At 36.0% G+C, this 20,063-nt stretch overlaps 1 protein-coding gene across 2 annotated transcripts in view; it reads left to right on the top strand.

The window, feature by feature from the left end:
- The window catches only part of scn3b (sodium channel, voltage-gated, type III, beta), a 43,004-nt gene extending 23,919 nt beyond the window's left edge, over positions 1-19,085 (top strand). Inside the window, exons 2-6 of one of the 2 annotated variants that reach the window (XM_072238845.1) lie at positions 1,313-1,476; positions 5,715-5,940; positions 9,282-9,420; positions 11,471-11,567; positions 16,343-19,085. In XM_072238845.1, the coding sequence (XP_072094946.1) occupies positions 1,313-1,476; positions 5,715-5,940; positions 9,282-9,420; positions 11,471-11,537 (596 nt within the window). In that variant the 3' untranslated portion in view covers positions 11,538-11,567; positions 16,343-19,085. Of the gene's footprint in view, positions 1-1,312; positions 1,477-5,714; positions 5,941-9,281; positions 9,421-11,470; positions 11,568-16,322 lie in introns of both variants that reach the window. The other variant, XM_072238844.1, reaches the window with a different exon arrangement.
- Positions 19,086-20,063: the final 978 nt, after the last annotated feature.

The following is a 20,063-nucleotide window of genomic DNA, read 5'->3' as shown; positions in this document are numbered from 1 at the left end:
CATCCAGTTCCACCATCACCTACCAGACCAGCTCCTCCCTCATATTCCTTTCAGAACTGATGGAGGGTGTTGACCTGAAATGTCAACCCGCTGAGTTCTTCTCGCACCCTATTTATGTTCTAGATTCCAGCATCTGTAGGCTTGTCTTCATACTACTGCTCCATCTTACAAATGGATGATACAGGTTTCTTGCAGAGCTATGCCCAGCTGATTATAGGTGGACCAGCTGTGGGACATCTGGAGTCCTGGTATCATTCTGCTAATGGTGAATTTACACACATAATATAGAAAAGAATGTAAAATGACAGTAGGAAAGCCAAGCTGTCTACCTACAGTTCTGGAGAACAGGACCATCCTCAAGAGAACCGGCTAGATTAAAACTGAGAAAAGTATAGTAAATGAGAACAGGTTTAACGGATGTAGACCTCTGGCTAGGGTAGATGAGATTCCAAGTTTTATGGGTGGATTTGTGCAGGGGAGTCAGATTTCCCTTATTCACATCCATCATGTATTTTTTAATATGAGATTAAGATTAGCATTATTTGTCACGTGTACATCGAAATATACATTGAAATGTGCCGTTTTGCACCAATGACCAACACAGTCAGATGATTGTGCTGGGGCAGCCTGCAAGTGTCGACACACTTCCAGTACCGACACCTCAATAATCCTAACTGTATGTCTTTGGAATGTGGGAGGAAACTGGAACATCCAGAGGAACTTCATGCGATCTCGGGGAGAACAGACAAAATTCTAACAGACAACAGTGGGATTCAAACACCGTCCGGCGATTTCTGGTGCTGCAAAGCAATTGCGCTAAATGCTAAAATATTATTGATGATAACAATGCATGGGTTGAGTTTGTCATGGCATCAAAGTTATCCATCAAATGCTTCTGACAAAATAAGGATGCTAACTGATTACTGAAATGAGAAAATGTAATTACTGTTTGTTTAAATGCGTTTTTTCCATTGTTAATGTGGTGGTAACATACTTGACTACTGAAGAAATATTTAAATAGTTGAAGTAATTTCAATATTTTAACTTTTATTTGAACATTTTAAGTAAACCTTTTCTATTTCTCCTCTAAAAATACTAATTCAAAAATATATGTAATGCATAGCACAAAAATTATGATGGTAAAAGTGACACAACAGTGGGTGCATTAAGATTGTTGAATTCAGACTGGATTTATGAAACACCATCAGTCAAAAGCAAGCAGAATGTGATTTCCTATATAGCCTTCTGTCAATAATGAGAAGATGCTTTCCTGAGGTGAATTTAGACTGATTTCTGCTTCTTTCTCTTATAGTACATAGTTGCCATTTAGTCTGTGTTGAAGTTCCTTCAGATACTGAAGCCCTACATGGAACTGATATGAAACTCACTTGCATTTCCTGTGTGAAGAGAGAAGAAGTAAATACAGACACTATGGTTGAATGGACCTACATCAACAGTGATGGAGAAGAGATTTCAGTATGTGTCTACTTAAAAGTATAAAATGCAGAAGTTAAATACTTCATTCACCAATTAAAATAGTTGTCTGTTAAATGTGCAGATTGATAGTTATAGATAAAGTTAAACAATGGCCTAATGTAAAGATTCTGTTAACATTGCTTATGTTAAACTTTGGAAAGGGTTTTCTTAAAGATTGCAGTAAACACGATAATATCAAGCTACAGTATTGAAGACACGCCACTTCTTATCGATTCTTTCCACATAAACAAATAAATCAAGTCTGATTAGTCATTAGGTTAATAAATTAATGAGGTCAATTTCAGAATGCTAACCAACAACATAGAAAATGATAAATGTCTTTTAGTGTATACATATCAGTATTTTGTAACATTTGTAAATCATGCCTTTTAGTCACTTTTCTTGCTTTAGAATAGACTGATTTAATTTTTTATTAAAAGTAGATGCTATTGCTTTAACAAACTAAATCGATAAAACTCTGAAACAGACATGGCCTCATTGCTGGTTCATTAAAAAGAAGTCTGCTATGAAAATTCAGGGCTTCACACCAAATTGCCATTGTCAACATTATCTATGCAATCCTTATAACAAAATATTTCTAATGTTAAAGTAGGTAAATTACTTACACATTTTAAATATGAAAGTCTTGGTGGTGGGGTAAAGACACATTTCTACCAAAGGAGGTGTAAGGCGCTCCTTCTCTACCCTAGCCTGCAGCTCACCTTTGGACAAGGTGTAGCACCTGCTTAGCACCCCGCCCCCCATCCCCGATCATGGTTCACGTGAAGCCATGGGAGCAGGTGATGGATGATCGTATGAGCAGCTGGTGTATATCACAAGTCCTGGTTATGCAATCACTGATGCCAGGTGGACAATCTCCGAAGAGTGTTGATAATGGCTGGGGTCACTCGTCTTGTAAAGACACCGTCCAGGAGAAGGCAAAGGCAAACCACTTCTGTAGAAAAAACTGTGAAGAACCCAATCATGGTCATGGAAAGACAATGATCGTCCACGTCATACGACACGGCACATAACAAACAAATTATACTCAGCTGAAACAATCATGTATTGTCTGGAGGAATGCAATCTCTACCTGTAATATAAAACTAAAATAGAAGATTTTATATCACATTGTTATTGTATTATATTCTTAGTAATAATTTTTATCAACTGAACCAAATTAATGGGAGGAATATTTTGCTGTTTAGTAGGAAGCACAACTTAAATGGATAATTATCGGGTACATAGGACTGAGGAGTGCAGATAATTCTGAACCTACTTTAAATCATTCACAACATAACTTTCAGAAAACTAAGTTACAAAAAATGTGCAAATATCTTTCCAGAAGGTAAAGAAGAAGAAGAAAAATACTTTTTTAAAATAACCATTCAGTTTTAAACAGATTCCTCTGATGGTGGATGAGGACCCAGTCAAGCCCCTACTGTTTGGACTTCCTACCCAAACTTCATCTTCCTGCCTATAATTCTTTCTTTAAGGTGCAAATTTTACAGAGCATCTGACTGAGCTTTTGGTCATCTGCCCTAACATCTCATGTGACTTGGTTTTTTTTCGTTAATCTTCCTGTGAAACATATTGGATGGCTTGTGTTAAAGGTAGTGTTTAAAAACAAGGCATTATTATTAAAGATTAATTTTCAGCTCAAGATTCCGTACCAGGACTGAGGGGGGAACAAGGAAGAGTGACAGTATATAGCAGCCTCTGTCCCCATTCTCTTCTCAATCTCATTTTTCCATTCTGTCATCATCCCCTCCTCATCTGCTAGCCCCTATCCCTCCCTTGGACTGTTAATGTACTGAGTTCCCTCTCAGTTCTGTGTGGGGTTCTGAACAAAATGTTGACTTCCATATTTTTGTTCTGCAGATGATATTTGACCCACTAAGTTTTTTAGTATTCTGTTTTTGTTCATACAGGCACATTTTGTTATTAAAAACTAAGGTAAAACTAGATCTGCCATTAATATGAAATAAAAACAAAATGCTGGAATACTCTCAGGAACTGTGGAGAGAGAAACAAAGTTAATATTTTATTTATGACTTTTAATTCAGAGTTAAACATGCAATCTGATGGCTGCTGCATGCTGAACTTTGCTTTCAAAACTAATGAAAATGAATTTGAAGCAATATCAAGTCGTACCATATTGCACATTTCACTGCTACTGACTGATGGGGAAACTTCCAACATCTCTAGAATTGGGCAGAAATAGGTGACCAAGGATTCTAACCTCTGGTTGAAAAAATGGGATGAAGATAAGATTAAGAAAATGTTCAAATATGTTGTCTCCATTGTCAATCAAAAAGAATTCTTTTAAAAAAATGCTTGCATAATCAAATGGAGAAAGACCCCCAAAATACAATTTAATTGATAAGTACACTTATTATCAAAGTATGGATGCAATATATAGCCCTGAGATCTGTCTTCCCACAGGCCGCCACGAAACAAAGAAAACCATGGAGTTCGTTCAAAGAAAAACATCAAACCCTCAATGCGCAAAAAAAAAAGAACAAATCGCGCAAATGGCAAAATAAAGCGAGCAAAAAATGCAGAATATAAAACAACAAACCACAAGTCATTGAAGCAGACCAGGAATGTTTAGTTTCAGCTCAGTTCAATCAAATGCTGTGCCGTTTGTTGACTGTAGGCCACAAAGCCAGTCCACCCAGATCAAAATCACACAAAATAGCAACAAAAAAGGCAGCTAGAAACCAGAAACACATCATAACATGAACTACAAAGTCTAATCACAAACCGCGTCAATTAAACCTTGCCCAAGACTCAAGACTCCGACACCATGCTCTGGCAGCAACAAGTGAGAGGCAGAGAGAGACCAATCGGACACAGGCACTTTCCGCTAGGAGCAGTGAGCAAAAGCGATTGAGACACCAGTCACTCGCAGGCAGATAGCGCTGAATACTTGCTTCTCCTCATTTATTTCAATCAGCTTCGACACGTTAAGCTGTGAGATCGGCAAGAAATGGAGTTGATCACCGGCTCACTCCCCACGAGGCTGAAATCTCACCGAACCCCCTGAGAGACAGCAAAGCACCAGATCGCTCAATCAGCCTGAAAACATCATCAAAATGTAAATTACAGGTTCCAACAGTAGCAGAATCGTATTTGAAAGAAGTATTGGTAGTAAAGGAAGTAAAAGAAGTAATTTTGTGAATTGTCTGAAGGACATCACCTTTGGTCATGTTCAAAATGTATTTCTACTACATCTTACTGAACATATTTTTAATTGACACCTATAATATAATTCACCTGTTTCTGTATACATTGCACAATGAGTAAATAATACTATTTGTGTGTGGAGTTTGTGCCCAACATAGGATGCTTATGCTTACCATTGTAAAATCAATATTAGAATGAAATACTCCCTGGCTAATTATGGTGCTGATTAAATATTTAGTCTCCATGTATACTGGATCAATTTACTGGCAAGTCAAGGCAGAATTAAAGAGGTAGTATTTTCATCTCACTAGACTCATCCATCAAGTTTTAGGTGGAATCCTGTTTCAAATGAAATGATACTTCTCCTCACATTTCCATGCCTAGCCTCCAACTACTAGATGTTATTACAGACATGGATGCACTAACAACACAAGGACAACTGTACCATTAGTTTTTGCTTCTAAGCTTATCTGAAATGGCTTTAATTTATTCATTATGTGGGGTATCTAGCAACGTCTAATGGTTCTTATTTCTCCATTTACATTTTCAGGAATATTTAGCCTTTAGATATATTTTTTATTAAATAGTTAGAGTTTGTACCATTTCCTGGTGAAAGCACTTCAGTTGCTTTGCAATTAAGTAGTCTATCTCAGTTTTGGAAGAAGCGTACAGATCCCAGAAAGGTTCCGCATTTTAATGGGAGGTTTGAGGTCAATTGGTTTGTCTCACTGGGGTAAAGGCTTTAGTTTCAGAATTGATCTCAGTATTTCTATGCTAAGTAAGGAAGAAAAATAATATACAGCCCACAACAGAAGGGTACACCACTTTGGAAGGAACATGTTGGTGATGACAATGTCAGGGTTAGCTTGAATTCACTGCTAGGGTCTAACACTCCATGGAAATTCATGCTTGGGGTGTCAGAAAGTTACATTCAGTTGCTTCTCAGCAAAGTTTAGCGTGTCAAGTGCAAAATATTGGGGGGATAAACTGACATATAAAGTTGGCATTTTAGCAATTAATCAATGATGAAATCTGTGTCTTTGTGACAGATTTATGAGTACAACGGAGAGCCGCGAGAGCTAAAAGGACCTTATCAGGGCAGAATTCTGTGGAATGGAAGCAAAGATCTGCAAGATGTATCCATAACCATAGTGAATGTTACACTTAACGACAGCGGTTTGTACCGGTGCACGATCAAACGTTATTTCAATTATGAGATGCACAGACCTTCTGTCACAGATGTGAAAGAGGTTCAGCTAACAGTACATGAAGATGGTGAGGAGATTAAGTTCTGTGTGCTGAGAATTTCGGTATTTAGTTCCCTGCACTGATGATCAATACTGTTCAACTTATGAAAGGTACCAATATTTTGAACATTCTTTCATGGATAAAGGTGGTGCAGTATACTCCACAAAGCCATACTGGCTTAAAGGCTGCAATTGAATTAATAGATAGATAATGCTACTAATAGATAATGGTATTCACATATAGGTTAACATTCTGTTTTCATGACATAAGATATACCTAGTAATTCATAGCCTGTCTAAATCTGGCTAATTTCAGTTTAGGAGGCAGCTGGCTGTTGAACTCCTGTGGGGCAAGGAAAGACAAAAATAAAACAGGATCCTTAAGATTACAGCCTAGAGATTCATGCTGTGTTCCATGGGAAAACCTCCTGACATATTGCCCAAGCACACAAAGAACCTCTTTTGCAAAAGAGCAATGTCAATGAGTGCTTCTTGAACAGGAACAGCACCCTCAGGAGAGGAGGTAAAAGCATAGAACGAAAATCTCAACAAAAAATGTGATGATGCAACTGCAGTTTATCAGGTTAGAAAAGCGAGTGTTCTAACCAATGAAGAAGTTCTACAGAGAATGAAAACAAAATGTACATTACTTTAAAAAAATCAGAAAACAGCAATCAAAATTCTTTGGACACGTCGTGTGAAGAGAGACATTAGAACATTTAGTTACAACTGGAAGGAAAAAGAAGCAGAGACAGACAAAGAATGAAAATGATAGATGGATTAACATCATGGTTAGAAACAGGGGAGGCAACAATTACAATTCAGAGGGTCAGGGACCGTGATGGATGGAGAGACATGGCCGCCCATGCCGAACGGCAAGGCACCTGAATAATAATAATAATAATAATAATAATATGGCAACAGGGAAAAGCTTACACTTAATCTTTCATTGGATTATAGCAATTATAACCAAGTGAAGTGAATTATTTTTATTGTCCATATTCTATTACAGAATACACATAAATTCAATTTTGAACTAGAAAATACTGAACAAATAGCTTACTGTTAATTCAAGTAACTTATTTATTGCCATTTGAACTTTAATTCAGTGTTCTTAGTCATCATTTTGAAATGTTTTATTATGTAATGTTAACACACATCCAATTGACAGACTGTTTTAAAAATGTAGATGCAGAACACAATTTATTAATATTTTGGCATTTTAAAGGAAAAACTGGAAAAAATGACAGTTACAGGATACTAATAATGAGTGAAGTTTTGTAGAAGTCAGCAAACAACGATACAGTAAGTAATAATCAGAACAAATGTTATGACAATGAGGCAACTGCCAAAGGAACATTACCTCACAAGACAGCTCTATGCAAAATACATTATCCCAGTGTACTTGAATTTAATATATTTAATAGATGGTTTGATTCTCTTTTCAAGGCAGAAGCTTTCAACATCCAAGGTCTTTGAACACTGCAAAATGTATGTTAATGATACTAAACATGGGACAAGTGAGAGAACAAAATCATCCCCAACAAAATTTAAGAGAGCTGAGCAATTGTGGGCTATATTTGGCTCCAATAATAACATGACTTAAAGAAAAGTCACTTACTGAAGATTGAGAAGTGTTTTCATAAACATTCAAGTAAAATTGAATGTACAGTACATATAGGATTAAATAGACAGCAAAATTTTTTTTCAATAGTGGTATTTATGGATGTTATTCTGGAAAAATGAGAATTCATGCACGAAAGAATACTTTTTCAGAGCTAAAGAAGTTGTTCAGCATTAATTGTATTTCATTACACCATTAATAATTACTTGAAACTAATTAAGCAAGACTCAGACTTTAAATGACTTTCACATTGAGATTTCTGAATGGAAAGTTGACATTTATACCAATATATTGATGCTATGTTTGCGACCATACCATCTTAACAGTTTGCGGATGATACCAAGATTGGGTGGAAGGCTATTAAAGCTCGTGGCATGATTTTGACCAGGTGGAAAAATGGGCAGGAAAAATGGCAGATGGAACTTAATGCAAGCAAGTGTAAGGTGTTGCACTTTAGAATGACAAACCAGCATAAGACCTACACAGTGAATGGTAGGGTTCTGTGATGTGCAGTAGAACAATGGAACCTGGGAATACAAGTCCATAATTCCTTGAAAGTAGTATCACAGGCAGTCATAAAGAGAGCTTTTAGCACATTGATCTTCATAAACCAGAGCGCTGAATACTGGAGTTTGGATGTTAGGAAGCTTTACAAGACGTATTGTGTGTAGTTCTGGTCACCTACCTGGAGAAGAGAGAATCAATAAGCTTGACAGTGTGCAAAGAAAACTTACGACAATGTTGCAAGGAGTGGAGGGCCTGAGTTATAGGGGAAAGCTAAATAGGTTAGGACTTTGTTCTCTGGAGCGCAGGAGAATGAGATTAGGGCTGAGGGAAATGGATCAGCCATGATGAAATGACAGGGCAAGCTCAATGGGCCAAATAGCCTAATCCTATATCATATGGTCTTATGGTCTTTTTTATGCCATGGAACAATACCATTAAGCAAGGGGGTCCATGGACCCCAGGTTTGGAACCCCTGTTTTAGAAATATACAGAATTATGAGAGGTATAGATTGGGTTATGCATATAGGCTTTTTCCCTTAGATTCGCTGAGACCAAAACTAGAGGTCATAGGACTGGGGTGAAGGGAAAGTAATTTAAGGGGAATATATGGGGGATCTTCATTCAAAGAGTGTGGATCGAGATGCCAGCAGAAGTGGTAGATGTGGGTTCAATTGTAACACTTAAGTTTGGATAGGTACACATTGGGCTTGGACCGATATGGTCTGGGAGTGCACGTAGATGGGACTAGGTAGAAGATCAGGTTGGCATTGACTAAATGGGCTAAAGGGCCTGCTTCTGTGCTGTAGTACTCTATGACTATGCTCCCCCAGGAGAAGAACAGAATCACCAATGGCTTTTGGATTCCCGTGTCTCGTTTCATACATCCAGAAGCTGCTGTCAGTTTTCATATCATAATGCTGAATTCATCATCATTACTACCGTCTGAAAATTCTGGGCCAACTTGTTTACCAGTTCAAGTTTAAACCTTAAAATAGCAGACATATTTCTGATTAAAAATTTAGGCAATGTGGCTTGTGAACCACACCCTATGGCAATGTATCTGATTGCATTTCAAACACCTTGACCAGCTGTTGTTCCCAAGAGAGTAGATAGGGAAAATAGGCCTCGAAGAAAATAACATTAGATTCCAAAGAAAGTTTAGCTAGAACTAGGAGAGAAGAGTTCAAATAATGTGATCTTTCCAGAGGCTAACCGGTTTTATTTCCATTTCTTTCTAGCCCTTGAAGATTTTACTTCATACATTTCAGAAATTATGATGTATCTTCTCCTTGTTTTCCTCACTTTATGGCTTGTTATAGAGATGATATATTGCTACAGGAAAATATTGAAATCAGAACAAGCCGCACAAGAAAATGCGTAAGTAACATCAATACATTGTGTACTTATATGGGCCTGATTTTGCTGGGGTATTGCCAAAGGGGTTTAATATTACTCTTATACCACCTACTATATGCAAGTCAGAGGATGTATTGAGGTAGCAATTCACCTTCAGATGGTACTCTGCCTCTGCAAAATCCTCCAGGTATGTTGGTAGGATAAACTAATTTAAGCATCCTCTTCCAGGCCAACAGCAATAGCTTTGAGACCTAATTATACTTGTTTAGCTCCACTGGTAGGTTACACATTGCTTGCATGGTCAGCACCAAAATGGACATCCTGCTCTGAGCCCTGTTATGGCAAAAGCTTACCAGGTGCACAGAGAAAAAGATTAAAGAGTGTTCCCATAGCCTCCTTGAAAATGTCTACAACATTCCCAGTAACTTGTGAGAATACCAGGCCCACAAATGCTCAAAGTATTCAGGTTTGCTTATAAGTCTTGTCATTTCATTGGGTGCCCACAGAATGCCTGTAGCAGAAGGGGCGCATTACCTCACAAACCTCTGCTCCAACCTGCTCTATCAAGCCTTTCCTGACACACCCGTGGACTCTGAAGGTCCTGCAATGGTTTATCAGCCATCTCAAAGCAAGTTTATTGATCCACAGTAGCTACCCAAAAAGCAATCTTCATGTATGAATGTTAAAGCTTCAAAAATTCAATTCCATTGCAATCAAAACAAATACATTTATGGAGCAAGAGTAAGCAAAACAGCTATTTTATCAGTTAATTATACTAACCTCACAGTCGTGCTTTTGAGTAAGGATGAATTTCTAATTTCTAAATTTCCGTCATTAATTTTAGCAAACCCATGATTGGATGTGTTAATAAAATACTGTGATCCACATTTGTTCATTTGATTTTAAGACAGCGGACCACTATGCTTAATGATTAGAATTGAAATCCAGGCACTTGAAAACCCAGCTGTTTCTCCAACTAAATTGTCTCCCTTGTGTTTCTGGACTTCAAAGAAGGAGCTATTATTACAATCTTCTGTGAAAAAATGGTAACAGTCAGTGCTGTTTTTGCATGTATTAATTATATGCTATTTTTATGTTGAGCACAGTGCTGTAAAAAATTCAACTTTCTATGGGGAAAAAATGAATTTTTCCAATACAAATGTGTCTAACAGCTGGCATTTAAAATACATTGTATAACCTTTGCATGTGAATTGAATTGAAGTTCAATCTACTCTTGCATATTGAAATGGATTTACTGCCATGTTAGAAGTACAGTAAAATGAAATTGGCAAAGCAGCTGACATTGTGAGATGTCCAGATTTCTAATCAACAGCTTAAAGACCTTTTCAGCTATGTAATATTTTGATGCAGCTAAGCAAGTTTAACAGCTCAGGTTTGAAAACAGTATTTTAACCCAAATTTTAAGAGGGACTAGACCTAGCAATTAGACTGTGGGGCACCCTCACTTTTCTGCAATAACATACTGATTCCAAATGGCAGGCACATTCACAGAGCTAGAATGCATCAGTAAATTCAGCATCTGGAACCCGTTCCTATATATATTCAGAATAGGTGGCTTAATCCTACATGACTGAGTTGAATTGATGTAGGCAAACAAAAGCACCTCTGACCTGACTTCCCTCCTTCCTCATCTTCTGCAAGAAATTACATGGAAATTACTGTGTCATCCCATTGGCCCACCCTCAAATTCTTGTCACAAGTTCCATGAAGACAGGATCAAAGTTTCAATATCACATAATTTTTTGTCCTAATCATCCTCTGGGATACTTTAATTAAATATATACAAATATTTTCAGACTTATTTAGCTCTTGCTATATTTTGTGCAATATCACAGCTGATTATTTTTCTTACTGGTGCTTATGTTAATTATTCTTAATTTTTGAAATTCAGTCAAATAAAAATGGTAAGGAAATATATGTCATGGAAAGTACTGGGTAATAACTGAAAATAGTTTTGTTTGCCTTTAGTAGACTAAGTCCAAGGTGGTCAATGAATTTTATATGGCGTTCTGAACATTCAAATTGATTTCCAATCCAATTATCTTTACAGAGCAGACTATCTGGCAATACCCTCTGGAAATAAAGAAAACCACTCAACTGTTCCTGTAGAGGAATAGGCACATTTGCTTTGGATAGCGGATAGATTGGTAAGAATAATTTGAAACAAGTTTTGTTTAAAAACTCAAAGCTGCTAAGTCTAGAACTATAAGATAACATGAAGTATCTTAGAATATGTTGGAGGTATATGTTAACAAAAAAAATCAGTTTTTAGTTCATAATGATTTTTGGCGATATACATGGATTCAAATGTACAATAGAACCAAATGTTTGTTATTAACAGCCTCACTGAAAATGGTCCCTATACAGTAATTACTGGAGTCTGATACTTACTATTTTCAAACTGAAGCAAATACATTACAATTAAAATTCTGATTATTTTCCATTTAATTGTCATTAGAGTTTTTATACATGGAATTAAAGCTAATCAAAATTATCTCCTACTCTGTTAGTTAACTTCAATTAGGTTTACAATGAATAAAGACTGTCAGAAGAACACAAGTAAAAGCAGGTGAAGGCCATTTGTTTTTACTTCTGAGGTTATTGCAACTATTTGCAGTCAGCCTTTCAAACCCTCTAAGAATTTATATTTCAGTGAGATCACCAACAATTCTTCTAATCTCTGGAACATACCAGCCAGGTCTATTCAATCTCCCCTCACACACCAAACACCATCTTGTAACCATTCTTTTGAATCAGAAAGGACAAGTGATGTAGATTTTGCCGAGGCAGTGGCATTGTCCACAAAGATCTTTTATTGATGATAATCCCCAGTATGGATGTTCAGGAGTGATTAAATGGATACAGAGAACTACTTGGATGCATTCAATCACAGCCTACACTTTCAGGAATCCTGGGAAAATTCATGTGCCTACACTGGCTGATACCATAAGGTCAAGGAAAAGGAGATTAATTTCTTTCCCTTAGGCAGGGAGCATTTGTGAATCTCAAATGTGACACATCACTAACTGGAATAATTTGTAAACTAAGAAACTAATTCTAAATTGTGATAAAGATTCTATTGTGGCAGAATCACATTCTGCCCAACCCATACAAGACTGTTGGTTCCAGCATGTCCTCAGCTCCCAGCATTTTGGCACAGCTCAGCGCACGCAGTCAGCTTCACTCACAGAGTCACTTTGCCATTCACAGGCCTTCAGTATCTCTCAGGTCACACATAATTTAAAAAAAAACATTTTTTAAAGTTGCTAACACTCAATTAGAATCATTCAACCGAAGAACTTGCAGTTCTTTTTTACCTTAAAGTTACTGCTTCCTGTGACAACTCAAAATTAACATGAGGAACAGGTTCATCATCATACATTACTTCAACGTCTTCATTTGATCTACACTGGCATTTCTGATTATTTCTAAGATGAATTAAGTTCGTTTTTGGACTATAGACTAAGTACTTCACCATACCTGACTGCCAGTTTGATATCACTTAATTCTTCAACAAGTCAAAAATCTCTTCTTAGCCTCAAGAGTTTGTTTTTAATTTCAATTGCTGCCTTTCTATCTTCCCCTCTAAGTCGCCTGAACCAAGCTCAAACGTTTGCAGAGATGGTAGCATCAAAATAAAATCAGAAGTGCAACATTGTACCAAGTTTAAAAATTATTCTAACCAATGATTTACTGTGGGGCTGTGGAAGATTTATCTCTGACTTTATTATTCAAGGCATCTTTTAATACGTGCAAACCTCTCTGCTTCCCCACAAGCAGCAGAATGTCATGGAGGGATCAACATATGGTGCTATTACAATTATCCATTATTGTACCATGTCTATACTTATTCAAAGCATTTTAAGTAGACATGAATACGAACAAGGAAAATGCTAATTCTTTTTGATAAAAGCTAACATGAACTCATTGGAACAATCAAATTGTTCTTATCCATGGATATACTATCTAATCAAAGGGTCTAATCTGCTCTATTAAATATTTTGAGGATTTTCTGTTTTTATTTTAAATGTATTCAGTCCTCTGTATATGTAGCAGTCTGCCTCAGTTTACAGTATCACCCAAAATTTACTTCATACTGTATATACTGGTAGATCTCCACCAGTTGATCACCTGAATCAAATTTGATTTCTCTACAACACTTTTAGTATGAGTTCATTTTGCATCAGAAAAGATTAATTTTTACTAGAGAATGATCATGAAACATGAAAATATATCTTGGATTTTGAAAATGATACTCAAGTAAAGCAATCTGTAATTCTCATAATAATACTTGTTCATGCATGTCTATGATACATTTGATGTTATAATTAAAGGTGAGAATCCACTCCTGATCTGGATAGCATTGTAAACACAAGTGCTTCTGCAGATGCTGGAAATCCAGAGCAACATACGCAAAGTGTTGGAGGAATTCAGCAGATCAGGCAGCATCTATGAAGAGGAATAAACTGTTTACATTTCAGGCTGAGACCCTTCATCAGGACATCTACAAGGATAGTCTTGTAGATTTATTGGGAATGAAACACTGCGATATACAAGAGGCTGGACCTTTAAGTGCAATCCAATGGAACACTTAAAGATAATCAGTTAACTTCAGCAGTTTAGCGGTATTTCCAGATCATACCCTATCAAAAAATGTGACTATAAAGTAACAGAACTAGATAACACTTATTTTATGCAGAACCCTTCCCTATAATGAAGGGTTTAATGCAGCACTGCTGAATTTAGAGTGTCTCACAACTCATTAATCCTACTATGATGCATATAATGGCCCAAAGGCATTAATTACCTCTGCATCAACAGGATAAAAATGAACAAAAGACATACTCCTAAGCTGCATAGCAAAAGTTTGTGTTTTAGCCAGTATTTTTACTAATTGTTTGTTCATGCAACTCTTTGATGGGTGTTCAATGTACTTTCCAGGCTATTGCTGGTAATAAACAGACAATGCCCCATCAATTGTTGCTCTAAATTTTATTTTATACATTCTCCTTATGTTAGCTTTTCAGGCTGAGCCAGCAATAAATTGCATACCCCTAATTGCCCCGAAGAAGGTGGTGGTGACCTACCAACTTGAAATGCTACAGAACTTAAGGTATAGGTAGACCCAGAATGCTGTTTAGGTGGGAGCTTAAGGATTTCACCCTATGAAGGTGAAGGAATGATATGGTATTTTCAAGTCAACGTGGTATGCAGTTTGGAAAGAAACTGGCAGGTGCTGGTGTTACATTGCTTTTTTTACCTTTGTCCTGGTTGGTCGAGGTTGTGGGTTTGGAAGGTGCTGTCCGAGACATCTTGGTGAGTTGCTGCAGTGCATCCTTTAGATGGTAGAAAATGCTGCTGCTGTGCATCAGTGCTGAAATGGTTATTGACAGGGTCTGCATCAAGCTGGCTATCATCTCCTGTGTGGTGTCAAGCTCTCTGGGTACTGTTGAAGCTGCACTCATCCAAGCAAGTGGAGAATATTCTGTCACACTCTTGATTTGAGCCTTACAGATGATGAACAGGATTTGGGGAGTTTGGAGGCGAGTTACTTGCCTCAGGATTCCAAGTCTTTTACCACCTCTTGTGGCCACATTGTGTACATGTCTATTCAATTCAGATTCTGGTCCATGATAACCCCCAAGATATTTTAAGTGGAAATTAAGTGATGGGAATATTACTGAAAGTCGGAGAGGTGACAGCTGGCATTTTCCTTGTTGGATATCATCAGTGCCAGGCATGTGTTGTTGAGATGTTACTTGACACTTATCAGTCTAGGTCTGGATATTGTCCTGCTGCATTTGAATGCTCAAAGTTTGAAGTAAACTTACTATCAAAGTACATATATACCATATACAACCCTGAGATCTGTTTTCTTGCAGGCATATTCAGTAATTCCAAGAACCATAATAGAATCAATGAAAGACTGCACACAACAGGACGAACAAATAACCAATGTGCAAAAGGCAACAAACTGTGCAAATAAAAAAAAATAATAATAAATAAATAAGCAATAAATATTGAGAACATGAGATGAAGAGTCCTTGAAAGTGAATCTATAGGTTGTGGGAACGGTTCAGTGATGGGGCAAGTGAAATTGAGTGAAGTTATCCCCTCTGGTTCAACAGTCTGATGGTGAGGGGTAGGTAATAACTGTTCCTGAACCTGGTGGTCAGAGTCCTGAGGGTCCTGTACCTTCTACCTACTTTATTGATAGATCAGAGTAAGTTTATGAAAAGGGCCCAAATAAAAAGTTAGATTTCTATACAATTTTCACAGAATAGCAAGGAACAAAACAAAAAAAAAAATCTGTGTGCTGGATTTTAATCTCATATCATGTCCTAATGCTCAGAGATCATTTGAAAACCTGTTAACAAAGATTTCACTAGAGCAGCCTGGCTGGACACTTCTGACCCACCAAAAAAGTATTTTGGGATAGTCCTTTAAAAAGGAAAATAAACCATGAGAGAGTAGGGCAAAGTGAATAAATTTTCACTCTGACCATCTCATGGGAAATAAACCAATCTTTAAGACCACATTACTATTCCTGACTCCAGCTAAGAAATTGCCTAGTTTAATTTAAGTACTGACTTTTTTGTTTTTCTTTCAGGTTCTATCTTTCTGGTGTGTATTTCTAGGTTAATTCTGGAACAGTAAGATAGAGTAGGCCATTGTAGCACAAGACTGGTACAGACTCAATGTGCCAAATGAGTTTCTACTTTTTAATATTGATTAATGTTCACCATATTTCAGTTGAAATTTTCAATAATTATGATATTTAATTACTCATATTACAATTAAATATTTAGGAATAAATAACATTATTGATAACTTCATGTTATATTGTTAAACTCACTAGACATTGTGGACTATATTCACAGAAATGTAATATATTTTCACAGATATTTTTGCCATGTAATAGGTTTAGAATATATATCCGGTACCTTGTCCACCTACTCAAGGTCATTGACTGCGATCCCCAGGAAGATCAGCCACGTGCATTGCAATGGACTGAAATGTTGAAAACTAGAAAAAAGAGCAAATGTATGGAATCCCTTGGATTGAACTCAATGCCATATTCTTTATTTACAACCAACAACCTGTAGGCAAGTGATTAAAAGGAATCAAACTCTTCCTTTTACAGCACATTTTACAATATGTTCTTGTACATTCATTTGGAGTCTTTTAAATTTTATTTAGATGACCTTTTTACTTAATGGTTGAAGTATTTTTCTAAATCTACTACTTGTACAGATTTGATTCCCAGTTGACAAGTTTGCAAATGGAAATCAGGCCAACTGATTGTCTATTTGCTTTCCTTGTAAACAGGTTTGAATCATTAATGTACATAATCTACTAATGATATCCCACGGTTACAATTCTCAGTTCATGGTTATTGGCTTTTGAAGGATATACTTCATTTTGCTATGAAAGGATAAAACTTGATTTCATCACAATTTGTTGTGCAAAACCTTTGCATTTGCTTATATTTAAAGGGAGACTATTTAATGACTGTAATATTTTAAACATTACGCAAAAAACAGAAAGAAGGAGATTGTTCCATTCCTGGTGAAAAGTGTATTGTTCGTTTCCCTTTCAACCCCTTTGTAAGTCTGTAGAAGAGTGCTAAAATTTACTTACAAGCTTCATAATAGTGTATAGTGTCTTATACAGTGTTTGGATAAATTGAAATAAGAGTGTTATTTATATGTACCACATTTAAAATGTACACATTGAAATCGCACTGCCAAGTGTGGCTTTTGCATAATCAGTTCTATTCTGTGGGCTGGTACATCCAATTGCCACATTTCCTTAAATAGGGCTTTTAAAAAAGATTTTCTGATGTTTATCTTGATAATTAAACTTTTATGAATTAATGATGGAATTATAGCATACAACAGCAACCCTGTGGTAAAAAACAGTAACAGCTGAAGAAAGTAAAGGGCACAGAAATTATATTCAGTACATCTTCTGTTAAATCATTACTACAAACCTGATAGAAGAACAATTTTCCTTCAGTTTGTTGCAAATCAAAAATCTGCGCTCATTGAGGCAGTTCAACTCTTCCAACACACTGGACTTGGTGCAGATAACTATTAATTACATCATGCCTATCAGCTTATAGTTTGAATTTAAGATCTTCCAGCTATCAACTCTGTATTTCAAGGATATTAACCACATTAATTTATGTCACTATTTTCCTTCAATAAAAACAGATAATACTCAGTAGGCCACACAGCATCTGTGGAAAGAGAAGAAATACGACAGTTTAGTCTGGGAGCCTTTCCTTTGTTTTCTGATGGCAGTCATTCAAATCCCCTTATTGCTCATAAAATGATAATCAAAGTATTAACCCATTCATGTTTTCTTTTCTATTATCTCAATACATTTGTTTATTCTGTCTCGAGTTAAATACAGTTTACACAGTGTGGCCAGACATCAAAAATATTTGTTGAATAATCTAAATGCAGCACACAGCAATTTATACAGAACACTTAAAAATCACTACAGATAATACAGAAAGAATACCGTTCATCTGCAATTTGATACTTGGAAAAGCAGGCATATCCTACAATAAAGTACAAAGTTAAAGGAAAAAGTAATGAAAATATCCAGCAGATCAGACAGCATTTGTGAAAGAGACAATAGAATTAATAATTATCCTTCATTAGATCATTTTGGAGCCAAAAGAAGGTAGAATGTTCTAATATCTGATCAGACAGTTATTTTTCACCAGTACATAAAAAAAACAGATTTTGCTTAAGTCATATGGAATATTCTACATTCCTTCACTAGAGAGAATAAGCATTTAGTAATAAATGGTTATGAAACGACAAGAATATGTAAATTATTAAAGGGAGTTGAGAATTTACGTTGCACCAGCAGGCTATTTTTCTTTAATCTATGTCTTTTTATTTAAATTTGTGAAAACCCTGACTGGATGCCTCCTCTCCTTCACTTCATCTTACAAATAACAGTTGGTTATATCTCAAAAATCTCTGGCCAAACATGAATCCTTTCCCCTAACATTCAAGAACGAGTTGCCAAGCTAAAATTCTTTTACTCAAAATGATTCAGTGCTGACAGCATTCTTTGCAAGTAATACTAGTTACAACTTCATGTATTTTACAAAATTATCCTGATTGTATGGATACAATTTATTTTCTAATTCTGAATTAGAAAATGCTGATAACCATAGTAAAACTGAAAGACATTTTTGAACAACTAGTTACGAATTATTAGGGATTCCAGTTGTCACTTAAGTTCTCGGGCCAAGCTTATGCAAAATCTTGTTAGTGGAGTCATAGAGTTATACAGCATGGAAACAAACTCTTCATCGCATGTCATCTACTGTATAACGACCAAGATGTCTTTTTGAGCTGTTCCCATTTGCCCAAGTAGTATCATTTTTCCATCTTTGAAATGCATTTTAAATCTTTAAAATATCAAAGTCCTTTACAGGAAATTATGTAGAACTTGTCAATTACACAATTTCTCCTCTCAAAATGATTGAATAATATCAGTTAATACCCAATCGGAAATTATCATAAATTATTTTTTTCCAAATCCAGATTCAGCAGAATCACAGTACAATTATATAGAAACCTGCTCACTTCACAATGTTATAGAAATAATTATATGTCTATATAAGATTGAAAACAAGTATATAATCGAACAGATTTTTTTCAATATATTATTGCTTGTGAACTACAGGTTGCAATGACATCTCTACTACCAAAACAGATTTTGACTGAGACATTATTTTGTTGTAATTATTGTTTTGGGTTATAAATCCTTGGTTAACAGTTGTGTTTAAGCCATGGTCTGTCAGGTATTTTAATCCCTAGAAATAATGAAGACTATGTAAAAAAAGGTTTGGAAGAATGGATTTGTCATGAAAAGATACACTGTTCCTTTTCTTTTTCCTTTTCCCAGTGATAATTTTTTTGTTCTTCCACTAACCATTTTTATTGCTTTAATTTGACATTTTTTGTAGGTCAATGACTGCTATTTGAAAATTTCAAAGGAGTTCAAGAACAAAAAAATTAGTTAATTCTACTCAAGATTAATTGCAGTGAAACCTAAATAATTAGCAAACATATGTAAGAAAGTGCAAATTGGAAGTAGTATGTTTATTAAGATAACACGTTTGTACTGGAGAAAAGAACTTGTAAGCACTAAATACTGGTATCAACCTTGATTCCCAAGCTTGCAATCTCCATCATTTAAAAGGCTATAGCAGCAAGTCTTTGGAAACACTGCCATTTGGCACCTCTTTTCTAGACTACACACCATTTTGATTTGGACACATTTTCCCATTCTTCAATTGTTGCTGGATCAAAATTGTAGAAATCACTAATATCACACTTAAAGAGTATTTTCAGCGCAGGACTGTAATAGCTCAAAAAGGCGCTCACCTTAAGATATCCATGTTCCCTAAATGAATTAAGATAAAGATATTGGATGACTAGCAGTACAAAGAGGGATCCTTCTACCTTGTCCCAAAAAGGTCCTTTAACCCAACTTCAGAACCTATTGGTTGAACGATAGGATAATATTTATTTCTCTTATTCCTATCCTACATCACTTAACTGTGCTGTTCGAAGGGGAGCTTAGCTCAATTTATAATCTGTTTACATAGT

This window comes from Mobula birostris, chromosome 20 (assembly GCF_030028105.1).
Source record: "Mobula birostris isolate sMobBir1 chromosome 20, sMobBir1.hap1, whole genome shotgun sequence".
NCBI classification, from domain to species: domain Eukaryota; kingdom Metazoa; phylum Chordata; class Chondrichthyes; order Myliobatiformes; family Myliobatidae; genus Mobula; species Mobula birostris.
The sequence above is the reverse complement of the archived record's forward strand: the minus strand, read 5'-3'. Positions and strand labels throughout refer to the sequence as shown.